Raw genomic sequence first — 10,296 nt, forward strand, 5'->3', positions numbered from 1 at the left:
TTATATCTCCAGCATCTAGGGTAGTATTTGACATTTAATAGATGCTTGTTAAATATTTGTTGAGTAAATGAATAAGTGGCAAAGGGAAAGAAATGCCAGAAATGTTCTTCCAAGATAACAGCAATAAAAACAGAAGTAGTATCTGGATAAAGATAATTATAATTGTATAGATAGGGACCAATGGGAAACAAAGGCATCTTTTACCTTCTATACCTTGAGGTGTACAAGAGCAGAACCTCACCTACCCGGATCTGGCAGTGTTTCTTGGGGATAATGTAAAGGATTTTTTGAAGTGCTACATAATTCAGAAGTAGGAGCCATCACCAGGAACTTGAAGGAATGGAGAGATTTTTTTTTTTAAGAGAAAAGACTGAATGGGGCTTTGGAGTTTAAGCAGGTTTCAATCAGAGAGAGGATGGTGGCCGAGGGTATGTGTCTTCTCTAACAGAAGTGTGTAGTTTGCATAATATTTGTGACTCAAGAGAATGTAGGCAAGTGGAGGCTAGATGAATTTAAGGCTTTGTGCACAGGATCCAGGAAAAGATAGGAGTTAGGGCAGTTATTATGAGAAGTGAAAGAGCTGGAGGTGATAATTATTTGTTATCAGACTGTGATTTCAAGATTTCAAGAGATGTGACTCACAGATACTGCAGTAGCTCTTGGTGATTGGATGAGGATTCTAGTGGGGAGAAATAAGAACAAACGGTGAAAATCCTGCTTTTGAACCTAGGAAATCTGGAAAAGAGCATTTTCAGGGCTGCAAATAGGGACACCAGAAAGGGAAACTGTTTTGGGGTGTGTTGTGGTGATAAGAAGAGACCACTGATTAACCAAAACTTTCAGCCATTTTGTTAATATGGAGACTACCTTTGAATTCTTTAGCTAGCACTACATGTTACATACAGCAAGTTCTAAATGAGTGTTATTGATGGATATCATCATGGATGGTAAACCAGTTTCCTTCTCTCCAGTGGTGAGGCTAAAGGGCACTTTGGGCCTTTATCCCCTTTAACTCAGACTTAGAGATATTTTCAAGGCATCATAACTTATCATCTCCTACTGACTCTTCGGCAGTGATCAAATTTACAGATCCAAGTCTGACTTGCCATTTATAGCAGTGCAACCGAAGGTCTCAGAAAGTCTCTAGTACTTGAACATTTGGATGTTTTATTTTTTTTTGTTTTTTTATTTAGTGTTTTCAGTTTCAGAACATCTCTGCTGATTGGGTATGGTAGCAGGTAGAGACAGGAGGATTGGGAGTTTAAGGCCAAATTGTGATATATATGACCCTGACTCAGACAAAACAAAACAAACCCCAAACCAATGAGCACTTCTGCCAACCCCAAAAGTTAGTTAGGAATACTCCTCATATTCTCCACATAACTGATCCTTCCATTTTCTGGCTTAACTTTCTTTCATGCTCCAGCTTCCGTCTGAAATGCAGATGACTGAGCCCCAGGTGGAGCCCCAACTCTTTATTCCACAATTACCAGAAGACACTAGCAAGACAGTACTGCCTGCAAGCTAATCGCTTTGCAAGTGGCTACTTTAGCCCTACCAACAAAGCCGATGGAGATTTCTAGGAATGGATAAAACCCCATAAGCAATCTGTCACTGTTTAGTTTTCACTGGCAAGATTATTTGATGAAGTTAATGAATAGCAGGGTTGGAGGGGAGGAGAGGGGGCAGCTGCATTGGAACAAGGAAGTCAAAAGCAGTCCCCAGTTCACAGACAGAAGAGGAGAAACTTTCCTTGCTGGGCAGCTTTTGCTTCTTGCCGGAAACTGGTTGTAGCTTGAGCCACTTGATGGGACACTTAACATCATCAAAATGATATTATGGATGGCCTAATAGCTGGTGCTCTGAATAAGGCTCACCTAGACTACTCATCACTCATCTCTGGACCTTCACTTTTAGAACATTATGATTCATGACCAGATGCTGAGAGAGACATATGCAGGATGAATTAAATCTTCTATATGGGGTAATATCACACATTATGTGTCCTCATGTTTTCTCTTTGTTAGGTAGCTAGACAGACATTAGTAAGTTTGGAGGATGGGCCCCTCCATTAGAATAATCTTTCCTTTCTTTAATGTTTAGAATGCCATATGTCAAGGTGGAGGTATCAGAGCCTTGTTAAAGCTCATTAAGAGAAAGTTACTTCCTCTTGTTAAAAGAATGGATTCTGAGTTTTACCTCTGGCCCTAATGATGGAGACATAATATTCTGATCAGCCTCAAAAGAGAATATCACATGTTGTCTCTTACCTTAAGAGTTCCATGCTGCCTCTAACCACAACATTTGGGAGGCAGAGGCAGGTGGATCTCTGTGAATTTCAGGTCAGCCTGCTCTACAAAGTGAATGCCAGGAGAGTCACAGCTCTATAGTGAGACCACGTCTCAGGGGGAAAAAGAGAGTTCCATGCTTCTGAATTGGTAGAATAAATATTGTGAAAATGGATATACTACCAAAATTAATTTGCAGATTTCATGCAACACCTTTCAAAATTCTGATGTATTTCACAGGTTTAGAAAATAACACAAGAATTGACATGGAACTACAAAAGACAATAGGTAGAAAAGAAATCCCAAGGAATAAGAACAATGCTGATAGTATTATAGGACCTGACCTCAAATTTTACTATAGACCTATAGTCATAAGGACAGCCTGGTATTGCTATAAAAGTAGACATTAATATCAATGAAATAGAATAAGAGAATCCAGAATAAAATGCCAAAGCTATTCCTACTTACGTTTTGACAAAGGAAGCAAAAACATATATTGGGAAAAAGATAACCTACTTAAGAAATATGCTGGAAAAACTGAATTTCTATCTGGAGAAGACAGAAATGATGTGAGTACGCCCTGTGAGTGCAAGTGCCCACAGAGGCCAGAGGAGGATCGTCTGAAGTTGGATTTGTGAGCCACCTGTTTTGGGTGCCGCTTCTCTGGAAAAAAATCAGCAAATGGTCTTAACCTCTGAGCCACCTCTCTAGACCTTCAAGCTAATTTTTTTGAAGCTCAGTTTCTTCCTCTGTAAAATGGGGGTGGTAACTGTATTTCACGGGGTTGTTGGGAGGTCAGCCTGGTCTACAGAGCGAGTTCCAAGACAGCTAAGGCTACACAAAGAAACAAACAAGAGATTGAATGAAAATGCAAATGGCAGAAAGTGAGCCCCCTTGGAATCAGAGGTTTAGGGTAGGGGCAGGGTGAGGAGTGCTGGGAGGAGCCATTGGGGTTTGAGATCTAACAGAGATAACGTGCATAAATTGTCTCTCATTCAGAACCTTTAAGTTCTCTAACTCTTTAGTTGATAGGTACTAGTTTGACAATGCTAATTTTTGCCTGCTTGTTTATACGTGGGCATTTAATTCCGACTGGCAGAGGAACACAGATCCATTACCCCGCCCAGGCTCTCGCTGTCATTCTCCTTCAAAAAGGGGGCGGGGACTGACTTGGGAACTGTCTCTCCACTGGAGCGAACGCCTGAGAAAGCGCCTTCACCTTACTGCGCAGGCGCCAGGGCTTAGCGGGCCGGAACTTCCGGCGGAAGTTCCGCCTCGCGGGCCCCGTGCTCCAATCTGAGCTGGGTGTTCGGGTCGCGGGAGCGCTTTGGAGCCTCACCCGGAAGCTGTAGTCGTCTGAAGCGAGCCGCGCGAAGATGCGAATATGAAGTAAGGATTCTGTTTCTCTGTGGATAGGGGCGGGAGTGTTCTCCGCGGAAGGGAGAGTGGCTTGAGGATGGCCGCCCAGAAAGGGCGGGGACCGGTCCTCGCCCTCCGGGCCTCGGGGCGGGAGAAGCTCGGTAGGGAGAGGGCGGGCTGGGAGGAAACGTACTTACCGCACTTACCGGCTTTCCCGCCGCCCGCCGCCCGCGCAGCCCTCTGACTAAGGTGAAGCTGATCAATGAACTGAATGAGCGAGAGGTTCAACTTGGAGTGGCAGAAAAGGTGTCTTGGCACTCGGAATACAAGCACAGCGCCTGGATCTTTGTTGGTGAGGTTCCCATTTTTTTCCAGCAGTGCCTTTCAGAGTCCGCCCCGCCCCGCCCCCTCCCCTCCCCTCCCCTTCCCTCCCCTTCCCATCCCTCTTCTCTCTCATCCCCCTACCCTCTCCTCCCCATGCCCCCTCCCCCGGTTATTTAGCGCCCCTGGTCATCGCTTCTGAACAAGCTCATCACCTCACACTCTGGAAGCTCCTCTGCTCACAGGTCCACTTTTCAGTTGCCCTCAGCGCTTCTTAGAATTGGTATTTGCCTTTCATTCTATTCGAAACCTTGCTACTTGGCTGCTCAGAGACAGTTAATTCCACAGTCAACCTATCACGATGTCAAAGAAACGGAGGTGCAGACAGGTTACTGGACTTGCTTAAGGTCACATGCTGCAGCACTTCAAAACTGTGGGACTTGTGCTCTTCGTCACGGTCACATATCGATCGTGTGCCTGCTCTTCCTCACAATGATTTTCTCTTCTCCTGGGCTTCTGCTCCTAGTCCTTAGCTGTACCGTGATGTACCTGGTCAGACTTTAGCTGGATTTGAAGACATTGAGGGTTGATTCAAAATTAGCTTTACTCCGGCTGAACATTTGAAAGGCCATCTGAAAATGTGACGGGATCAGGGAAAGCTACTTCTGATGAAAAGAATAGAGTCTGGGGTACACCCCTGGCCCTGGGTAGATACCAGGACATTTTCAGGTAACCCACATGTTACATACTAGTGTGCCCCTTCCTTCAGACCTAATCGAACAGAGCTTTAAGTCATCTGGCCAGTAGACACTTGTCAGGAAAGCTCAGTCACCCCCAGACACGCTAGGGACACGGAAGGGAAATGATCCCCAGTGCAGGTGGTACTGATGTCCCGCCCTAAGTCTACCTGCTGCTCTGAGGCCTTGCTGAGCCCCACCTCTCCCTTTCTCTCCGTTTTCTGGGTGCTGGCAGAAATCCTGAGCCTGCTTGTCCCTAACACGCTGGGCTTTCTCATCTCACATCTAAATGTTCTCCGGTCCCTTTGCATCTGCTGTTCTGCCCCCATTTTTGTGCACTCCTGCTTGCTTGACCTCCTAATTCTGAAGGCATGGCCGCCAACCCTTCTGCAGCTCCTTCCTCCCTCCTCTTCCCAGTAGCTGGCGAATCTTACACCTTGCCTTCCTATCAGCTCTCCCTCAAATGCTAACACAATGGACCTCAAGCTTGCCCCTTAGTCTGTTTTAGAATTATTTTACCAAGATTAGAGACTGAGAGCCTTTGTAAAAGGGGAACTCTTGAGTCTCTGGGGACAATATTACTGTCGTGTATTCACTTTATGTCACAACCAAAATCCTGCAGTTTGCCTTTTGAAGGGATTGTGTTAAGCACTTTATATGCCTCATTTTAGTTTATTTCCATAATACTCCTGTGAGGCAAGTATGTTAACGTCCCCTTTTTGCATATGAGGGAGAACATGGAGGAACATGTGAAAGGCTTCCTGTGAATGCTTAGCACTTTCCTTGATACATTGTAGTTTGCACGTGGGGGTGGGGGCAGTAGCAGCCTATTGAAGTCAGTGTTTATGAAATCTGAGTCTTGTGCTGGAAATCACGTGCTTTATAGGACTTTGGATGTGAGGACTCAATGATAAGATTAATTTGGTAATTTATGACCCTAGCCTTTCCCCTCAGAGGAAATTAGTTTTTTCTTTTTCTTTTTTTCTTTCTTTCTTTCTTTTTTTTTTTTTTTAGGCACAGTTTCACTCTGAAACTCACTGTGTAGACCAGGCTTGCCTCGAACTCAAAGAGATCTGAGAGTTAATGACTTTTCTTCCAGACAACTGTCATCGTACCCACTCTGTCATTGTATTAGACTGATATTTTCGAGATCAAGGCTTGTTTAATCTGCACTTCCAGTGTCTGGCCTAGTGCATAGCATGCAGTGAATGCCTGATTAATGCTTACTAAACTGGAGTATGTTTTCTTCCAGGAGGGCTTCCTTATGAATTGACAGAAGGCGACATCATCTGTGTGTTCTCACAGTAAGTCCTCTGTTAGTTCCTATCTCCTGGATGCATGGAACAGTTTGCTTCCATGGTGTATTTTTGTAACAGCAACAAAGCATTTCAAGCTGGGTGAGGAGTTGTACACCTCTAATGCCACTAGACAAGTGCCTGAGATAGGAGGATCACTTGGGGTCTGCCTAGGTTCCATAATGCATTCCAGGTCAGCCTGCACTACAAAGTTAGATCCTGCCTCAAAAAGCCACCAAAGCCATTTTAATTCTAGGCTGAATGACATCCCTCCTTGGGGAAGGCTAGACCCTAGATCAGTCCTAGAGAGTTACCCCATAGGAGATCCCAGAGCTGGGGTCATTTGAGAGTCTGTCCGAGGGATTTTGGCCCATTTCTGTCAGTTTTACTAAGCCTTTTTCAGTGTGGGCTTGCATTGGAACAGACTGGGATTCTCAGGAAGGTGCAGTGTTGCCCTTTTTCTTTGGGTTCTTGAAAGCTCTGGGTCATCCATGATCACAGGGCTCTCTGAGCCTTACCTGTGTGGCATTGGGCCAAACAGAAGTAGACCATGCCTGCTAGGCTTTGTCAGCACTGCTGAGTTGTTCTTTGAAATGGTTTTACTAATTTCTACTCTAACTGGAATGCCTATTCACCCTTTATTTTGAGATGGGATCTCTCTGTAGACCAGGCTGTTCTGCAGTGCTCTGTAGACCAGGCTGGCTTTGACTCAGAGATCTGTTTGCCTCTGACTCCTGAGTGCCAGTATTAAAGGCATGTGCCACTACCACCCAGTTCAGATCTTGATCAAAGTTACCTAACTCTAAGGTAAGGGATTAAATTGGGTTTTTAATGGGATTATATTAACATTTTTTATTAACTTTCTGGGAGATTTTAACATCTTTCTGATAGTGAGTCATCCAATCTAAGAAAAATAATGTACTTTAAAAAACTGCTTGTTTATGTCTTTTGGAGATTTAAAAGAGTTCTTCATATAGGCTGTGTATAGTGCTTGGTTAGTAGGTGTACTTGTAAGTATTTTGTCCCTTTTTGCTGATATTATGAAGGGAATTTCCCTTCTATTATATCTTCTGATTATTTTTGCATATAAAGGGTGACTGACTTTTAACTTTGTCCAATTTTACTGACTTCTTATACTGTTTATTTTCGTCATTGCTTATCATTAATGCTGTTTAATTTTCTCTATATACTATTGTATATAATCTGCAAATAGGAAGATACTTTTACTTCTCCATTTCTTTTATCTGTTTTATCTAATTGCATTGGCTATACCTCATTATATTGTCAAATAGTTCTCAACCTTAGTTGAGAACATTCACTATTTTACATAATAGATTTTGGATTGGTATGTATATATAGAATCATGTAACTATACATCAATTCCTGTTTTATTTTATGACTTAATTTATAAAGCTTTATTTGGAATTGGTTTTATAAGAAGTAGGGTAGACTTTCTATTTTGTATTCAATTAATTTCTGCTTTGGTCTTTATTAAAGCCTGTTTTAAGTTTGCTTTATTTTATTTTCATTCTTTTTAAGGAATCAAATTCTTTAAGGTTACAATTTTCCCTAAGTATAGCTGGCATAGCTACATCCTACAAATTTTCATGTATTTTATTCTTTTTTTAAATTTCTAAGTGGTATACCATATACATTTTAATTTTTTTCATTTTAGTTCATCCAACTATTAGCTAAGAGAATAGGTTCTAGTTAGTAGCAAGTTTTTTAAAAATTATTTTAAGGGTTGGTGAGATGGCTCAGTGGGTAAGAGCACCCGACTGCTCTTCCGAAGGTCCAGAGTTCAAATCCCAGCAACCACATGGTGGCTCACAACCATCCGTAATGAGATCTGACGCCCTCTTTTGGTGTGTCTGAAGACAGCTTTAAATCTTTAAAAAAAATTATTTTAAAAAAATTATGGATGTTTTGCTTACATGTATGTCTGCACCATGTGAGAGATAGAAGAGGGCGCTGGATTCCTTGGAACTGGAGTTACTGATGGCTGTGAGCCTCTAAGTGTGTGCTGGGAATTGAACCTGGGTCCTCTGGAAGAGTAACCAGTGATCTTCATTATTGAGTCATCTCTCTAGTTCCAGTAGCAGGATTTTGTTTAAACTATTATTTCTAGTTTTATCATACTGATTGTTGAGTATATGTTGTAGGTATTAGAATTTATTTTTAACAACTTTAACTCTTTACTTTCAACCTACTGTGTCATTTACAGTATTCTTATTATGTGAATTTTAAATGAATAAAACTTTGTATAAAATAGATACGGGGAGATTGTCAACATTAATCTTGTGAGAGACAAGAAGACTGGGAAATCCAAAGGATTCTGTTTCCTGTGCTATGAAGACCAGAGGAGCACAGTTCTGGCTGTTGACAATTTCAATGGAATTAAGGTAAACGTGCTTACTGTGTGCTCTTTGGCTGGCCTTCTCCTGTGGATGGGTGAGGCTTCGCTTTTTTTGCCTCTGTTTACAGCTGCAGGAATAGTACTGGTCATCTGGGTGTACCGTGGGGGTTGTGGAAGTGAGTAGACACACTGGATAGGGAAGGATTCCAGGAAACCATTTTCTGGTTCATGCGCCTTCCAGGAATTGTAACTTTCCTCTGTTTGTTAGCAAACTTGTCCCAGAAACGTGGGTCTGTGCCCCCTTATCTGGCAGATGTTTTTATGCACATTTCCCATCTGTTATAGTACATTAGAGAATGAAGAGCCTAGAGACACTGCTCTTGGATATTGTGCTGTGCCAGGGAACTGGGAACTTCATCATGGCTTGATGAGCTAAGAGCCATGTGTATCTAGTCAATGACTTTTGTGACTTAACATATTGGCTCCTGGAAATTCTCTAGTTAAAATCTGATGACCAAGTCTATAAAAGTAAGCCATTCTGGGGCTGGTGAGATGGCTCAGTGTGTAAGAGCACCCGACTGTTCTTCCGAAGGTCTGGAGTTCAAATCTCAGCAACCACATGGTGGCTCACAACCATCTGTAACGAGATCTGACTCCCTCTTCTGGAGTGTCTGAAGACAGCTACAGTGTACTTACATATAATCAATAAATAAATCTTTAAAAAAAAAAAAAAGTAAGCCATTCTGAAATTTTAAGGGAGTGGCATTCACAAGAAATCACCATCAGGGAAAATTGATTTTTCAAAAAGTGTATCAAAATGAGAAATAGAATGGATGACAGAAGCTTTTGAGGCTTAAAGGTAGAAGTAAAAATGTACCCTTGTAGTGGGACAGTGAAATTAATCTTTAGGTCTTAGATGATGTTGCCCACATAGTAAGTGTGTCTGCTTGAAAACAGACTATATACAGGGTAAAGGATTCATTTTATTCTTGTTCTCTTGGAAACCTCTAGCTTATAGCCCAGTAATCCGTGGCTACTGGAAGTTCCTATATGGTAGGAGTAGGGCTAGGGATGGAGGTCAGTGACGAGAGCGCCTCTCTGTCATAGTCAACCAGTACCCCAGAGCTGTGGATCTAGATGCATAGGTAGCAGAGGATGGCCTAGTTGGCCATCAATGGGAGGAGAGGCCCTTGGTCCTGGGAAGGTTCTATGTCCCAGTACAGGGGAATGCCGGGGCCAAGAAGTGGGAGTGGGTAGGTAGGGGAGCAGGGCAGGGGGAGGGTATAGGGGACTTTTGGGATAGCATTTGAAATGTAAATGAAGAAAATAATCTAATAAAAAAAGAAAGAAAAAAAAGACTGTAAGTTCAATACCACTGCCACCTCTACTGCCACTGCCATCACAATCACAGGCAACAACAAAAGAAGTTTGTTCCCTTGGTCTCATTTTGCCTCTTGATTACTTTGTTGAAAAAGCAGCAATAGCACTAAATTTCATGTTTGTAGTCTTCATGTTTTCCTAGGGCATGCTGTTTTCTTGTTAAATTTATATAACTTTGTATATATGTACACACATTCATGAGTGTGATGCCTTAGGTCAGGCGTCATTCCTTAGAATCTGTCTACCTTCTCCCCCACCCCAACTTTATATTTTTTGTTTTTGTGAGACAGTGTTTCTCTGTGTGGCCCTTACTGTTCTGGAACTAGCTCTGTAGACCAAGCTGGCCTCAAACTCAAAGAAATTTACCTGTCTCTGGGATTAACCACCACTGCCAGGTTCTCCTCTTCTTCTTCTTCCTCTTCTTCCTCTTCCTCTTCCTCCTTCTCCTTCTTCTCCTTCTCCTTCTCCTTCTCTTCTCTTCTCTTCTCTTCTCTTCTCTTCTCTTCTCTTCTCTTCTCTTCTCTTCTCTTCTCTTCTCTTCTCTTCTCTTCTCTCTCTCT

At 42.4% G+C, this 10,296-nt stretch overlaps 1 protein-coding gene across 1 annotated transcript in view; it reads left to right on the forward strand.

The window, feature by feature from the left end:
- The first annotated feature begins 3,560 nt into the window (after positions 1-3,560).
- Rbmx2 (RNA binding motif protein X-linked 2) overlaps positions 3,561-10,296 on the forward strand; it is a 9,413-nt gene continuing 2,677 nt past the window's right edge. Inside the window, exons 1-4 of the mRNA XM_021153668.1 lie at positions 3,561-3,677; positions 3,884-3,999; positions 5,958-6,009; positions 8,273-8,402. Coding sequence (XP_021009327.1) covers positions 3,673-3,677; positions 3,884-3,999; positions 5,958-6,009; positions 8,273-8,402 — 303 coding nt within the window. The 5' untranslated portion in view covers positions 3,561-3,672. The remainder of the gene's footprint in view (positions 3,678-3,883; positions 4,000-5,957; positions 6,010-8,272; positions 8,403-10,296) is intronic.

Source organism: Mus caroli, chromosome X, assembly GCF_900094665.2.
Source record: "Mus caroli chromosome X, CAROLI_EIJ_v1.1, whole genome shotgun sequence".
Classification (NCBI taxonomy): Eukaryota; Metazoa; Chordata; class Mammalia; order Rodentia; family Muridae; genus Mus; species Mus caroli.